The sequence below is a fragment of the Pristis pectinata genome, chromosome 15 (genome assembly GCF_009764475.1).
Source record: "Pristis pectinata isolate sPriPec2 chromosome 15, sPriPec2.1.pri, whole genome shotgun sequence".
NCBI classification, from domain to species: Eukaryota; Metazoa; Chordata; class Chondrichthyes; order Rhinopristiformes; family Pristidae; genus Pristis; species Pristis pectinata.
Genome location: NC_067419.1, coordinates 19,894,520 through 19,911,982, shown reverse-complemented (window position 1 = coordinate 19,911,982; position 17,463 = coordinate 19,894,520). Strand labels below are relative to the sequence as shown.

General features: G+C 38.2%; 1 protein-coding gene across 3 annotated transcripts in view; it reads right to left on the bottom strand.

The window, feature by feature from the left end:
• The window catches only part of cacna1c (calcium channel, voltage-dependent, L type, alpha 1C subunit), a 550,322-nt gene that overhangs the window by 90,845 nt on the left and 442,014 nt on the right, over positions 1–17,463 (bottom strand). For 2 of the 3 annotated variants that reach the window (XM_052030488.1, XM_052030490.1), the window contains 3 exons: positions 11,522–11,557; positions 5,943–6,071; positions 876–941 (listed from right to left, as the gene is read on the bottom strand). In XM_052030488.1, coding sequence (XP_051886448.1) covers positions 876–941; positions 5,943–6,071; positions 11,522–11,557 — 231 coding nt within the window. Of the gene's footprint in view, positions 1–875; positions 942–5,942; positions 6,081–11,521; positions 11,558–17,463 lie in introns of all 3 variants that reach the window. The other variant, XM_052030489.1, reaches the window with a different exon arrangement.

Sequence of the window (17,463 nt, the reverse complement as noted above, 5' to 3'; positions counted from 1 at the left end):
AGTCAAATTTTTTTTACACAGAAGTGGTAGGTGCATGGATTTTGCTGCCAGGGCAGTTGGTGGAAACAAATATGATAGGAACATTTAAGAGGCACTTAGACTGCCATATGAACAGGAAGGGGATGGAGGACTATTAACCATGTGCAGGCAGATGGCATTCGTTTGATTTGGCATCATGGTCAGCACAGACATTGTGAGCCGAAAGGCCTGCTCCTAAGTGGAACTGTTTTATGTTCTATATATGTTCTATGTACGCCATTATTTTGGATATCTAGTGCTTGTGGGTAGATACAGTGATACAACTGAGTTTCTCAGCATGATTATGCTTGTATTGGGAGCAGCATGAATGAATGGATTAATGCAGGCTCTATTGTTCTGGTTTCAAGGAATTAAGATGGGAAGAAACCCCAAACTGCTGGTAGGCATGTCAGATGGGCTGTCATTATTTATGATGAATTAATTACTTCTTGCTTTGTTTGAAAGGTAGTGGGAGAAGGACATATAATTTCTACTTGATAAGTCTTCAAAAATATCTCAGATAACATGATATTTAAAAAAATTTAGATGGTTCTTCTGATTGGCAAAAGTTCCACTGTTGTGGGAGGACTACACTTAGCTGGAGAAAGGCAGCTATGTCTTCTTGCATACAGCAGCAAGAGTACTACTCATTAATTCAACACAATTTAATAAGTGCTATAATGTGTGTAACAATATTAAATCAAACATCAACATTTAGCAGCATATATACTAAATATCAATCCTAATAAATGTGTTGGGCTGTAATTTTATGCTTTCTTTGCTCTGTGTTCATTATAGAGCTCTAAATGATATATAGTTTGACGCTGAACAAGCCAGTTCTTAACAAAAGCACTTACCTGCATTCCAATCACAGCATAGATGAAAAATAGCATAACTATCAGAAGAGCAACATATGGTAGTGCCTGTAATGAAAGTTAAAACACCATAAACTGACATTGAAAGGTACTGCTATTGGGTGCAGTAATTCCTGACTTATGGTGGAACTTTTATCTTCCAGTTAGAGAAAGCTACTAGAATGGATTGGAAAAAGAATACAAGACCTATTTCGACAGTATCTCTGCCCACTTATATGTGGGTTCTAAAATCCAGACCCAGGTGCTGTGGGGGCGGGGAGAGGAGTGAGGCAGGAATTTAGTGCACACTGGATTGGATCACAGAATTGTTCCAAAAGATTGTTGTTTTTATTAGTTAATAGCACTTTTTGATCTGTAAGAACGCTTCCATTTTCTAAATAGCGAAAGAGAGTGCTTATTAATTGTTAAATAAAGCTTATGAATTACATTTTGCAGTTGATTCATTGGTGCTCATTACTGCGCTCATTACACCTACAATTGTCCATAGACTTTTTAAAGAGGTGTTGCACTGAACTGTTGAGAAAAAGAAAGCTATTTCAATACAGGACCCTCTACAAGGTGAACAGTGCAAGCAATTGGATATCTCCAGAAGCAATACGATTGAGTACATTAAAAGTATGCTTTGTCAGTAACCTAGGAGCAGGCTACTGATATGTGAGAACAGAGAAATGCCACTCATTTGGGTGATTATGAGGTACTTTCCACTGCCAAGAGCATATTCAGAAGAAACATAAAGGAAAGTTTTAATGCTAAGCAGAGATGCCTAATATAGTGATGGAGCTTGATCAGCATTAGTTTTCTCTTGTTTGTATATCGCTTGTGATGGAGTTCAGTGTCTGAGTGGTGTTCTGAATTGGCTCCAACGAGATTGGCACACTTCAGAATGCAATCTGTTTCCCAGGGGTCTTTGCACAGTTCTGTGTTCCATCTTTAACTGGATTAATTTTTGCCCATTATGTTCTCAGATGGCATTAACTTGAACAACCACTTTAAATGACTGCATAAATTTGATGTTTTTAGGGGAATGGCCTTTAAATGACACTGCAAGAGAGCAAGCAGAATTTTGGAGACCTGCTAGGATTGTGACTGCTAAAAGATAGTCATTCTTTTATCCATTCTAGGTAAAAGCAAAGTTTCATTTATGTAGTGGTGAAAAAAGACCAATGATATTCTTAAGCAAAAAAACAGGAACATACATTAAGGAAGATCCTTTACTACTAGACTCTTCCAAAAGTCACCCAACTAAGGTGGGGCCTTTTAAGAAGGACAAGTGCAGGGCCTTAGCTCTGATTAATTCATGCTTTTGCAGTAGAGGCCTGCGCTGTTCTTCGTGTTGTGTATTTGAAATAAATTATGCACGAGGTCAATTGTTTGTATTATTCCTACAGTCATTAGTCCTCTATTCATATATATATCTGGCAATAAGGGCAACAATGGAAGTACATTGGTGAATATTAAGTACCAACATTAGGTTTCTGATAAAATCCTATTGCATAACACATAAAAATGTTGCACTGTTCATTGACGTTCTAGACTGGGAAATCTTCCTGTGATTATATAAATCTTTGCTGTGAGACCACAGCTGGAGCACCATGAAATCCTTTAGTCTCTTTATCTGAGGAAAGACATATTTGCCTTGGACAACTGCAACAAAGTACCTTGATTGATTGCATCATGGTCTGGTACATGGACTTTGTTTTTTTTTTGTTCTAGTGTTCTTTCTTGTAAAAAATTATGTTTAATTTATGTTTTTCTTGTGAAAAACTCCACTTTGACTGACTTCTAGGATGAGGATAGTACTATGTGAAGAGAATGACAAAAATGAGATTACATTCCCTTAAGTTTAGAAGAATGAGAGGTGATCTCTTTAAAATATAACATTTTTAGATGTTTTGGCAAAGTAGGTGGAGAGAAATTGTTTTCTCAGCGTGGAGAATCTGGATAAGGACTCTTGTTAAGGATCAGATATTTAGGATTGAGATGAGGAGAATTTTTTTTCAGAGAGATGCAAAATCTTTGAAATTTTCTATCCCAGAGATAAGTGTATGTTGAATATATTAAAGATTTATGATGAGTTTTAACTACTTGTGAATGATGTTACAAGTTATTAAGGGGTTTGGGCAGGAATGTGGGATCAACCATCATTCCATTGAATGTCAAAGCAGACTTATCTGATTCTGTTTCTTATTGTTGTATGTTCTTGCATCTAGTGGGCATTTTTTTCTGATAGCTTCAAAGAAGACTTCAGGCATAAGAACATACAAGTTTGGAGCCGGAGTAGGGCACATGCCTGCTCCGCCATCCAATAGTCCAATAGCTGATCTGACTGTAAACTCACCTCTGCATTTCTGTCTACCTGCGCAAACCTTGCACCTCATTGCTTATTAAGTATCTGTCTACCCCTGGCTTAAAAATATCCCAAGAGTATGTTTCCACTGTGTTTGAGGAAGAGAGTTCCAAAGACTCCAACACTTTGAGAGAAAAATTTTCTCCTCACCTCTTTATTAAAAAGGGGCCTCTTATTTTTAAACAGTGATCCTTAGCTCTAGATTCTTCTACATAGGGAAATGTCCCTTCCACATCCACCATGTCAAGACCCCCTCAAGATCTTATATGTTTCAATCAAGTCAGATCTCAATTTTCTAAACTCCAGCTGACAGAAGCCTAGCCCTTTCCTCCTACGACAACCTACCGAAGCTGGGTATTTGTCTCATAAACAATCCCTGAGCTGCTTCTAATGCATTAATGTCCTTCTTTAAATAAGGAGGCTAATATTGTACACGTGCCCTATACAACTAAAACATGACCTCATTACTTTTGTATTCAATTCCCCTGGTAATATGTAATATTATTCTGTTAGCTTTCCTAATTACTTGCACCTGGATACTAGCCTTTTTGTAAATGACATGCTAGGGCAGTCCAGATCTCTCTGCAACTCAGAGCTCTGCAATTTTTCACCATTTAGATAATATGCTTATTTTTCCTGTTGGAAGCATTTGTCCCTTTATAAAATTATATAAACATGGAATGGATCATGAATTACGATAAATATCTGTAAATTTATTGATGCAGCTGAAGTCAACTGATGTTAAGTCTGATGAAACTCACCAGTTTATAGTCCAGGATCTTTCAAACTGGACATGTTGGCTTCAGGCAACAACACTTAAGTGGCATGATATCTTTTCATCAAATTCAACCATGCTTCAAAGAATAACTAGATGTAACAAATTTTCCATGATTTATAAACCATTTACTCCAACATCAAAGTTGAATAATGAAAATAATTCATGTTGATGAAAATATTGAACCATGACCGTGAAAATCAGTACATAACAACATGCCTTAAAGGAACATTGCTTCACAACTGGTCCATTAACTTGAAGTAAACTGCTTGTTTGGATTGTATTAAAGATGTTGACCTAGAAATTTCTTCTCACAACATTGAAAACAAAATGGTGTTGTGCAGTTGAAATTAGGTTTACCGTGGAGGAGAGCAATCTTGTGCCCATTTCTGAGCTTCCTAGTGCCTGACCAGAAATTTGAACCCTAATTTTACTGGGGAATGCATCAACATCCTTCTGAGGTATTAGCATCAGAAACATCTTCTGGCATAAATCTTCCCCAAATGATATTAACAATAGTGCAATGCCCAAAATTTATCTTCAGCATAATTTTGAACCTTATTGGTCTGAAAACAACTGTTCTAACAGAATACACAGCTTTCACTAATCATGTTTCCACTAAGACTGTGCAATTTAAAGAGCTATCATTCAAACTCTATACTTTGCTTGGCTATTCCACAGCACTTGTGCTCTTACATACTGCTCTTATTTAACACTGAACATTCCTTGCATTTTCAATGATTTTTTTAAATCCTCCAAACTGCAATCTCCATCTAAAACCTCTATTGATGGATGGCTTGGCAATAATCCAAGGGTATCAGAGCGATCACAGGCAGCCAAAAGAACCACAAGGGATGAGGCAGTGAAGTGCTCATCACCCAAGAAAGTATCCACCCATGAGTTACAGAGACCCTTGCTCATACCTAGACTTCTCTGAGAAGCAATGTTCATGCAGGCAAGGCTGCCCAGACTTCCTTGAAGGTCAAGGTTACAGTTAATCTCAGTTTCCTAACCTGTGGATCATTCTAGGCTTCTGACATTGATCTAAGCCACACCTCATAATCTGTGACTCACTTCTGCATTAGAACATCCAAACCATAAGGTTCATTTACTTTCCATTCAGCCCACAGGAGCAGACAAAGAGGATATGGGGATTTGCTCATAAGGGGTGCTTCCTTAATGTGTAGACATTCATAGACTGTACTCATGTGTTATTATTTCTTATAGAGAGCACCCCAGCACCTCCTGCCAGGAGTGCTTGCTGTAGCCCTGGAGGGTTGAACTCTCAAGGTTGAAACTGCAAGACCTAGTGCTGCCAGCAGTGAGATCTTGCACCAGATCAACATAATAGTGCATACTGAAACTGATATAACATGACTTTACATAGGAAAGTCCAACAATGCTTTTCTGGGAACCTTACAGTTGAGGTCTGTGATTTCAATGCGACTTTTAAAAACAATGTTTTTATGACACACAACATTGCCTTAGCTCAGATAAAACGTCGGAAAAGAATTTCTAGGTTTTTACATAGTTCTCTTAAAAAAAAGATCTGTCATCAAGAATATTTTAGAATCAAGATACAAGAACTCCAAAATAAAACCCCCATTAAACCACAGTGTAGCTCCACAATAACAGATCTTTTAGAACGATGATTTATGGGGTTCTTGAAAATAAATGAGTCTGCTTAAAATGTGACCATGAGTGTTCCAGTGATCCCTTTTTAAGAAAGACCTTATTTAGGCTGTGTCTGCAGAAGATAAACTCATTGAAAAGGACAATCTCTTATGCATACCATAAAAAAGCCACTAAAGTAAACTAACCACTTTCTGTTGTAACCAGATACTAAAAAGGAAACTGCTTTAACTATGCAAAAGCAAAACAAAAAGTCATTATTAATTATAACTACAAATTTATTAAGTTTTCTCACCTGAAATGATTTGATAAAGGTCCACAGCAGAGTTCGAATTCCCTCACCTCGACTGAGCAGTTTCACCAAGCGCATTACCCGAAATAGACGGAAGAAGGTAATGGAGATCCTCGAGTTCTCATCTGAATTCTGAAGAACCTCACAAAAAGTAACAGGTCACAAAACATAATGAAAAGTGCCAATTATTGACAAAACTTTAACCAGAGCTCAGACACAATAGCTTTCTGGTAACTTTTAACAAAAGAAAGATTTTGTGAAAAAAAGCCTTTGTTAATAATCGAATGCAAAAGGTATTTTACAGCTGGTTATTAAAATTGTTAGCCCATTCATCACCAAATATACCACTTGGCATTATTCCCACTCTGTAGCATTAGATCTGGAAGCTGTATAGAATGGACACAGACAACAGCAAGTATCATCAGAAAAACATTATTTAACAAATAGGTTAAGCCTAAAATGTACATACATTATACACATTACCCAGCATTCTCCCATACAATGTATAATACAATCATTAAAACTTCCAGCACTGAAGGCCATTGATAAACTGTGACAATGTTGGTTATTTGAAAGACCGGTCATAATTAGTCCTCATACCTGTATTAGTCCAAAATCCACAAAGTTTATAACTTTCTTTTATTAAAATAAATAACATAACTTTAAACTCTATCTAACAGATTTTAGCTCAATCTGTCATTTTATCAACATCCCCTCACAGTTTCCATTCATCTTAGTGTTACCTGGAAATTTATTTTTCCGCTTCTTGTAAACCACATTCTGAAATGTTGTAGAACAAGAAGTGACTAATCAGGAAAAATCTATAATTTCATTAGTTTAGCAGGATGAGATGTGTTCTTTCATATTAACCAACAGAATTACTGAAGCCGTGTATATATTTTCCCTGGTTGACGAGTCTAGATCCAGGTGGTGTCATGCCAGCATGAGGGATTGACTATTTAGGACTGAGATGAGGAGAAATTTCTTCATTCTGAGGGCTGTGATTCATTGGAATTCTCTAATCTAGAGGACTGTTTATGCTCAGCCCTTGAGTAAAGGTTGACATTGAGAGGTATTTGTACTCCAAGGGAATCAAGAATATTGGGAACTGGAAAGGAAATGGCAATGGGGGCAAAGGTCAGCTATACTTTTACTTAGTGCTGGAATAGGGTTGAGGGATTGTTTGGGATACTCTTGCTGTTATTTTTTTTATGTATTATGTACAAATCATTGGCAAACATTGTGATCTCAAGTAATCTAGAACAGAACTACTGACTTGTAACCACTCTGGTTAACTTTTCTTTATTCTCTCTCTGTTTGTTTCTTAGCTGCCTTTTTAAACCTAAAATTACTGTTCTCCATCTGATTCCACACTCCCCAATAGAACTCTGTGTGGTAACATTTCAGAGGTATTCTCAAACATATATATCATGGCCAATTAATTCTCCAGCCCTTGTAAAGGTACATTAAATTAGTAGAGCATTGTGGGTCTACAAATGTTTGTTCAGCCAAATTCTATCACTCAAGATCGAAGTTGCTGTGCACAATGAATGGGGTCTTACAAGATTAAAGCATTCAAAGGCCTTTCCTCCACATGTCCCATTAATGAGGAATGTGCAAAGGACCCAAGTCCAGTTCATGAGTCATGTAGCAGAACATCAGGGAGGTGCCCTAAGTGTGGTAATCGAGATCTCAAGAATTGGTTCTGGAAACCAGAGCCAGGCTGGGGGAACTGGGAACATGACTGGGTTGTGGACTATGCTGTTGAGGAATGGTGTGTGTCAAGCTGTGGGTTGCAGGGAGGCCAGAGAGGGTGCTACAAGATTTAAGTTTTTAAGTTAAGGTAGACCCACCAGTTCATAGAACCGGAGTTCGTGAACTCAGACATGTTCAGGTTAATTGCGGTGAAGCAACTTCACAAGTGCTGTGAAGGCCAATTTCCATGGGTAGCCCTCACAATTTGCAGACCATGCATACACCATTGAAGACCATGGAAGTGATTGGGTGTTATTATGCACCTGTAGGCACCTCCAAGCATTAGGAGACACAAAGTGAACTTGGAGGGCAAACTTAAAGGCCAACAATTTCCCAGGGCCTGATGGCCTGCATCCTGGGATCTTAAAGCATGTGGACTGTAACCTATCAAAATTCCTGGGATTCTGAAGAGGCCCAAGAGGATTTAAAAACCATAAATGTAGCAGCACTATACAAGAAAGGGGGGGAGGGTGAAGCTGAAAGCAGGAAACTTTAAGGCCAGTTAGTCTCACATCTGTCATTGGAAAACACTGGAATCCATTTTTAAGAAGGTAATAGCAGGACATTTGGAAAATCATAAGGCAATTGAGCAGCGTCAACATAGTTTTATATAAGGGAAATGTGTCTTACAACCTTGCTAGAACATTTTGAGGATGTAACAAACAGGTTGCATATACCTGAACCAGCAGAAGTAGTATATTTGTATTTCAGAAGGCATTCAATAAGATGCTACGTAAAAAAAATTACCGCACAAGAGTGCATGGGGTCAGGGGTAGTATATTGACATGGACAGGTGAATGGCTAACTAACAAAAATCAGAGTTGGGATACAGGGATTGGCAATCAGTAACTAGTGGTGTGTCACAAAGATTAGTACTGGGACCTCAACTATTTATATTCTATCTTGATGACTTGGATGAAGGGACTTAGTGTACTATACTCAAATTTCATTATGATATAAAAATTGCTGGGTTAGCAGGTTGTAAGTAGAAGACAAAGAGCCTGCAAAAAGATATAGATAGGTTACATGAGTGAGTAAGAAGTTGTTAAATGGAGTATAATATTGGAAAATGCAAGGCTATCCATGTTGTCAGGAAGATTATTTAAATACAACAATACTATGAAATGTTGCAGTGCAAAGGGATCTGGGGATCCTAGCACATGAAACACAGGAAGTAAGCATGTGGATGCAGCAAGTAATTATGATGATTAATAGAATGTTAGCCTTTATTGCTAGTATAAAATTAGGAAAGTTTTGATTCAACTTTACAGATGTTGGTGAGACTGCACCTGGAATACTGTGTACAAATTTGATCACTCTATTTAAGATAAGATGTGCTGAGAAGGTTCACTATGTTGTGGATGAGGTGAAGGAGTCAAATGAAAGATTGAACCTGTGAGGTGATCTTACCGAAACATGCAAGATTCAAAGCAGGATTGACAGGGTAGATGCTGAGAGTATGATTACCCAAGAGGGGATATCCAAGATTCTAGGATTTACAGTGTGGCTGCTGAGAAGGTTTTCTAGATCTAGGGGCCATAGTTTCAGAATAAGACATCATCCATTTCAGATGGTGATGAGGAGAAATGTCTTCTCTCAGAGTGCCGTGCATCTTTGGAATTCTTTGTGGAGGCAGTCGTCAAACATATTCAAGGTGGAGATTGGCAGACATTTAAACTACAAGGAAGTCAAGGGGTATGGAGAGAGCATGGGAAAGTGATGTTGAGGTCCAAGATTAGGTCACCCATGACCTTACTGAGTGGCAGAGAGGGTTCAAGGGGCCATAAAATAAAACAAAAACTTCAGATAATGGAAAGCTGAAACAAAAACAGAAAATGCTAGAAATATGCTTCTGAAGTTAAATGTTTCCAGCGCTTTCTCTTTTTATTTTAGGCTCAAGGAACTGACAAGTCTAGTCCTGCTCATGTTTCTTAAGAAGATTGTGCACTTTGTGAATCTTGGGTTAAGTCCCTGATTTTCTATGATGTATATTTTTTCATAGAAATTCAGACCAGTAATGTACATAAATACGATGCTTGGCTCACGTTTTGAATTATCTCATATTATCATATTCCTAAAAAAACTCTAACTTTATCAAATGCAATTTTCCATTTTTAAATATACTTCTCACAATATAAAATGCTTGAAATTTTCCTGCAAAAAGTAGTCTGTTTCTGCAAGAAATTTCAATGAATTTTCTAAATTTTTTTTGGAATATCATTTTGCAATATTTTGTTTTAAATATTCCTTTACATCACATTATTCTGTTTTTAATATCGTAACACACCTGAAAGAGGCTTTTCCAAAAGGGGTTCAGTGCTATTTTGAAATGAAGTCTGTGATACTGAGGCTACTTTACCTCCCAAAATGATTAACTGCTTGACTTAAACTTAGTGACAAAAGTGAGAGCTTTTTTCATAATTAAGAGTGCTGTATATTGACTGTTTATACCCAGTGAACTTTTATGCATGTATTTTATACATCTTGCCACTGTCAAATTCTTTGTTAATTCCAAAAGTGACATGGGTGGGTGCAAGAATGGTCTTTGGGATGCTCCACCCTGAGATTTATTCTGATTGGAAATGCACTTGCATGATTGAAATCAATAACCTGTTGTGAACCCAATGAGCTGTATCAGCAGACCGTCCCTTCTTTCTTTCAAATATAGAATCATGGATGCAGCTTTGTAGAGTTTAGCATTATTCAACAAATTGAAAATAATACTCTGAAGAAAAAATAATAACTGATCATTTCAAATTGCTTTACACTCAAAATGTTCTCTTTTATTCCCTTAAAACAAAAGCAGAACTTAATCTTACTATGACAAATAGACTATTTTGTTAGGTAACCAGAACATTTAATGGTAGATAAAGCTCTTTGGAATCCATTGCGTAATGTTACGGACTAGGTTACTACTGATGAATGTCCCTTTAAGATAGAGAATAAGTGAGTGTGGCGTGGTTACAACAACAGAAGATAAAGGACGTAATGATGTTTTTGAAGCAGTCAGTCAGAGCAGAGGGGAGAGGAGGGGAGGGGAGAGGAGAAGGACACCAGCCTGCTACTTTCTCAATCGATGGATGAGAAACAATAACTGTGCCTGTCACTACAATCCACGTATGGATTTTTGGAGTAATCCAGTGGAGTCCACTTTGTCATTAACCTGTAGAAGGAAACAGGTATTTGTGTGGACGGCCACGATTCGAGAGCCTTTCGGGGTGAGGAAGATGAAGTGGAGTAGTTACTGCTGAGTAAACACTGAGGTGTCGTTTGGGTTTCAAAGTGGAACATTTGGATTTCGTAATTACTCTCTATTTTCTCCCTACAGCTACGTCTTATCTTCAGTCAACTGTGGTGTTGAAGAAGCCTTTGCTCACGTTTCACCTTACGGCTTACTGAACTGAACTTTAAGAATCATTCCTGGACTTGGAGTTTGGGAATTTGCCACACACACACTTCGAGTTTAGTTTGTGGGGTTAATGTTTAAGATTTAACATTTTTACTTCTAGCATTCTAACAGTTTTACTTTTATTTTTCTTATTATCATAAGTAGTTATTAATAAAGTAGTTTTTAAACACATACATGACTCAGTGTGTTTCTTTTGTTGCTGGTTCGTAACAATAATCTCACAAGAATTGAAAGAAAAGTCACAAATGAAAATATTTACAAAATGATGCACACTTCACAATATGTTAACACAGACTGCAAAATCATGGTCACAAGCAGAGAAGATAAGCTCAAAACTCAGTTTTAAAAGACAATACACAAGAACAAACAAAATACATGCATTTGTTGTGTAAGGAGACCTGCAATACATTTTTCTTACCATGGGGGTGGAAGTGGATGGGTTGTTTTCAGCTGGCTTTAAAGAAAGGCAGATAGAGATGAGCTGTAATAAAACTGGCAGAAGCAACATTTCTGCTACATTCCTGCACATGTCAGTATGCTAACAAAGTTGTCCCTGTTAAGGGCATTAACAGCTGCTTATTTTCCTTCTGTAAAAAATAATTTTTTGCTTTTTATGTCTCCTTCAATGAGCCTGAGTTATTTCACATCTTACAGATCTCAGTCATTTCTGTTTTCCACTTTATGATGTTTACTTAAAGGGATGTCATTATAGAGTTGATAAGAGTTTACTGGAACAGACAGCCATGAAAATTAGATCTTTTGAATCTATTGCAAACGAATGGCAGCAAGAGAGCATAAAATGTCCACTGCACTATGAGCAATTGTGATGGTATTTATTTAGGTTATCTCAGATTTTTAATTTACTTTATCACTAATTCAGTGCTACTATTTTTTCTCTCCTTTCATCCTGTGAAGGCCTTCTGGGATATAATTCTGCAGATATTATAAATATCTTTCCTGCTGCACTGCAGCATTTCACCTTTGATTCATACGATGGGTCCATAGAAAGATTTCCATAGCTGCCTTTTCCAGAAAATTTCTGCTATCTTTCCCAAATGACTTTTATTAATTTGTAAATAGACTATTTAGGAGCAGTGACATCAGTGGCCCAATCTTGGCCTCATCTGATGCCCATATCTGTGCTTTCTTACCACAGGTCACTGGAGAGTGATGAGTAACGGGAACCCTGGCTGAACCTTTCCTCACTAGCTTATTGTGATAACATCAATGGCCAAGCCTACTACTTCTCCTCCTGGGGCAGTCAGTCAATATTGCAGAACATGTCTATAGCTGGTAATATGCTGATACAGAAAACAATGCTTTTCTAGCCATGTCACTCTGGCTAAATGATATAGGGCCCCTTTTAATTGTACCCAACAGTGTTTTATTTGCCTTACTGCTTTAAACAAGGGAAAAACTGTTAAACAGAAAAAATAGTACAAGAAACTTTATCAACAATAAAGAACAAAAAGAATTATATTTTATTAGAGTATGTAAGTGTAGCAGTTCACTCTGCTTAGTGGTTACAACTTCAATTTTTATTCTCATGTATATCAACAAAGACTTGAACCAAAGTAAAATCCAATTTGGCCATATTTATTTAAGTTAATTTCAAGTATTAATTTAATTTTGAATGATGATTATCCTGATGGGAAACTTCTTCTATTCACTATGAATTATTTAGCTCCTCAAATATTGCCCCTTTCTCATTTACTTTCTTTTTATATATGGATGGGAAAATATGAATATTGAGCTGAGGCATCATGTAATTGTGAAAACTTGTTGAAATTCTTATTATTGCCCTTTTTCTTTTGTTAACAGTTAATTCACTTCTGGCTTTCTTCTTTTTATTATCATTTTGGCTCTGCCTTTCTTTGTAATTATCCTTTTTTGTAAGTATGAAATGTCCCATTTAGGTTAAAATTCGTTGCAGTCCCTTTCCCCTTTCCCGGGATCTGCTTTGCATGTACCCTTCAATTTTCTATTTCAATGTTTGGTATTTCAATTTGTAATTCAATTTGCTCTGGACAAGGACGTGCTTTATTTCATTATAACTGGCTTTTTAAAATAAAATGCCCTTGTTCTCATTTTTCTTAATTTTCTATTATTTCTTAGAATCAAATTATTTTATGATTGTTGTTTGCTAAATGTCCCTACTACTTTAATGTTATCTGCTCATTCCATTAGAACCAGGTTAAGTGGTAGTTCCTTCTTTGTTGCCGTAAAATATTTTTTATCAACTTTCTGACTTTGTTTGTCGGACCTGAATTTTATTCATAGAATAATAGGATGTTATTTGGTCCATGATGTCTGTGCCAGGCAAGTAAAAATGGAGCATTTAAGGTTATTTCCACTTCCCAGCTTGTCTGTAACCTTATAGTTTATAGCTCTTCAAGTATTCATTCAAGTATCTTTAAAATGTGATGGGTTCTTCGGTTCCCACACTGTTTCAGTTCCCACATCCCACCTCTTATTGAAAAAAAATTCCTCACCAATTTACTTGAATCTATGTCACCTGATTATCAAACTCTGCCAAGCGAAATATGTCCTTCATATTCATTCTGCTTAGGATTTTTGTAATTTTGTAGACTTCAAATAAATCTACCCTCAGTTTCCTTTATTCTACAGAAGACAACCGCAGCATGGTCTGTCTTTCTGCCAGTCCTGACAACATCCTTGTACTTATCTTCTGCATTCTCTTGAGTACCATCACATCCTTTCCTTAGTGCAGTGATCAGAACTGTACACAATGTTCCAGCTGTGGGCTAATTAGTATTTTATATGACAGCCTCCAATGCAACTGAACCTGTGGTCACTGTTGAGGACATAAAATCAGTCTTCTGGAGAGTGAACACGAGGAAAGCATCTGGCCAGATGGTGTCCCTGGCCGTGTGTTCAGATCTTGTGCTGATCAGCTGGCAGAAGTATTTGTGGACATATTTAACCGCTCCCTGCTTCAATCTCAGGTTCCCACCTGTTTTAAGAAGACCACTATCATTCCGGTACCGAAGAAAAGCAAGGTAACATGCCTCAATGACTACCGACCAGTGGCTCTTACATCCACCATCATGAAGTGCTTTGAGAGGTTGGTCATGGCATGCAACATCTCCAGCCTCCCAGACAATCTTTACCCACTGCAGTTCGCTGAAACAGGTCTACAGCGGACACCATCTCCCTGGCCCTACACTCAGCTCTGGAGCATCTGGACAGTAAAGACACATACGTTAGACTATTGTTTATTGACTACAGCTCTGCCTTCAGTACAATAATCCCAAGCAAACATCACTAAACTCCGAGACCTCGGACTCAACACCACCCTCTATAACTGGATCCTTGACTTTCTAACCAACAGACTGCAATCAGTGAGGATAGGCAGCAATACCTCCAGCATGATTATTCTCAACACTGGTGCCCCACAAGGCTAAGTCCTCAGCCCTCGACTCTACTCCCTATACACTCATGACTGTGTGGCCAGATTATGCTCTAACTCCATCTACAAGTTTGCACATGATACCACCGTCGCAGGCCGTATCTCAAACAGTGATAAGTCAGAGTACAGGAAGGAGATGGAGAGCTTAGTGGAATGGTGTCATGACAACAACCTTTCCCTCAACGTCAACAAAACAAAAGAGTTGGTCATTGACTTCAGGAAGGGAGGTGGTGCACATGCTCCTGTTTATCAATGGTGCTGAGGTTGAGAGTTTCAAGTTCCAAGGAGTGAATATCACCAATAGCCTGTCCTGGTCAAATCACATAGATGCCACAGCCAAGAAAGCTCACCAGCACCTCTACTTCCTCAGGAGGCTAAAGGAATTCAGTTTGTCCCCTTTGACACTCACCAACTTTTATCAATGCACCATAGAAAGCATCCTATCTGGATGCATCACAGCTTGGTACGGCAACTGCTCTGCCCAGGACCGCAAGAAACTGCAGAGAGTTGTGGACACAGCCCAGCGCACCACGGACACCAGCCTCCCCTCCTTGGACTCTGTCTTTACCTCTCGCTATCTTGGTGAAGCAGCCAGCATAATCAAAGACCCCACCCACCCGGGACATTCTCTCTCTCTCTCCTCTTCCATCGGGTAGAAGATACAGGAGCCTGAGGGCACGTACCACCAGACTTAAGGACAGCTTCTACCCCACTGTGATAAGACTATTGAACGGTTCCCTTATACGATGGGATGGACTATGACCTCACAATCTACCTTGCTGTGACCTTGTACCTTATTGCACTGCACTTTCTCTGTGGCTGTGACACTTTACTCTATACTGTTATTGTTTCTACCTGTACTACATCAATGCACTCTGTACTAACCCAATGTAACTGCACTGTGTAATGAATTGACCTGTACGATCAGTTTGTAAGACAAGCTTTTCACTGTACCTCAGTACAAGTGACAATAATAAACCAATGCTCTTATATCGTGTGCCTCAGCCAATAAAGGCAAATATTCCATTTGCCTTCTTAATCACCTTATCTACATTCCTGGTTACCCATGGGAATCTATGCACTCCAAGATCCCTCCGTTTATCTACACTTTTGAGTATCCTCTAACTTAATGTGTATTCCCTCAGAATGTCAGCTTCCCCCATGCCCATTAACTCACACTTCTCCAGTTTGAATTCCATTTGTCACCTTTGTACTTAATTAACTGGTCCATTTAGTCTTGAATTTACTTCAGTCATTAATGCACATCATGAAAAACAAGGGAGATAGTACTGAGCCCTCTGAAACCTGCTGCTTACAACCTTCTGGTCACTAGATCTCTGTCGTTTTGCATTCTCCCACTTAGCCAGTTGTGAATCAAATTTGTCACTTTCCCATGGATACTAATGGCCTTTAATTTACTGAATAATCTGCTTATCTACACATTACCTTCATCTTGCCCTTGTTACCTCCTCAAACATTTAACCAAGTTAGTCAGACATGGTATTTCCTTAACAAATCCATCCTGACTATCCTTGATTCTCTGAGTGCTTATTTGTGCCATTCATTTCAATGTTTTCCAATAATTTATTCACCACTGTTCTGAGGCTTACTGGCCTATAGTTATCCTCTTTAAATAAAGGTGCCATGATTCAAACCCTATGACAACATACCTGCAGCTACATGAACCCTGACCCTCCACTGTTTGTCTGGACACAGCCCAGTGCATCACGGACACCAGCCTCCCCTCCTTGGACTCTGTCTTTACCTCTTGTTGTCTTGGTGTAGCAGCCAGCATAATCAAAGACCCCACCCACCCGGGACATTCTCTCTTCTCTCCTCTTCCATTGGGTAGAAGATACAGGAGCCTGAGAGCACGTACCACCAGACTTAAGGACAGCTTCTACCCCCACTATGATAAGACTATTGAACGGTTCCTTTATACGATCAGATGGACTATGACCTCACGATCTACCTTGTTGTGACCTTGCATCTTATTGCACTGCACTTTCACTGTAGCTGTGACACCTTACTCTGTACTGTTATTGTTTTTACCTGTACTACATCAATGCATTCTGTACTAACTCAACGTAACTGCACTGTGTAATGAATTGACCTGTACGATCGGTTTGTAAGACAAGCTTTTCACTGTACCTCGGTACAAGTGACAATAATAAACCAATAAAATAATAGATAAACCTTTCCAAAAGCTTCTGCAACTCCATATGATAGAAAACTATTTTAAGCACATGCCAATAAGACCACTGCACTTTCTCATCACAAAGATTTATCTCACCCAATCTAATCTTGGATAATTAAAATCACCAAAAGTTTAAATTTCATAGTTCATAATTATGTACAAATTTCATGCTCAATTTTCCTTGCATTGTTTAGATAGTCTAAAATAAATATCCCTTGGATCATTTCTGACTTTGATTACCTAGACCACAATTCAATGTACTAAAACATCATTGTATGCCATGCTAACCTAAATTGGACCCTCAAATAGATTGCTGAAGTGGCTATGAACAGATGTGCAATAGCATTAATGTGGGAGGTTGGGGGCAGTCCCAATTTATCATGTTGTGATCATTTTGCTGTGCAGCTATTGGAGAAGGGTGTCAGCCCAATAAGACAGACTTCCCATGGCAGCCAGATATCAATAACATGCATTATGACTGCCACAGAAATGAAAGAGGGCAGAGAGGAAATGGAGAGAGCATCAAGGTTCTTTTATAGAGAAAATGATGAAAGGGTGAATAAGATACATGTCAGGAAGGAGAACCTACATATAAAGGAAAAAAAATATGCCAAGGTGACCTCTATTGCACTATAGATAGTGTTGTTTAATGCTGACACTTGGTTAGACAGAAACATGCAAAAACATAAGTATAAGTTCTTGTCCCATATTTCCCATAGACAGCTGTTCTTCC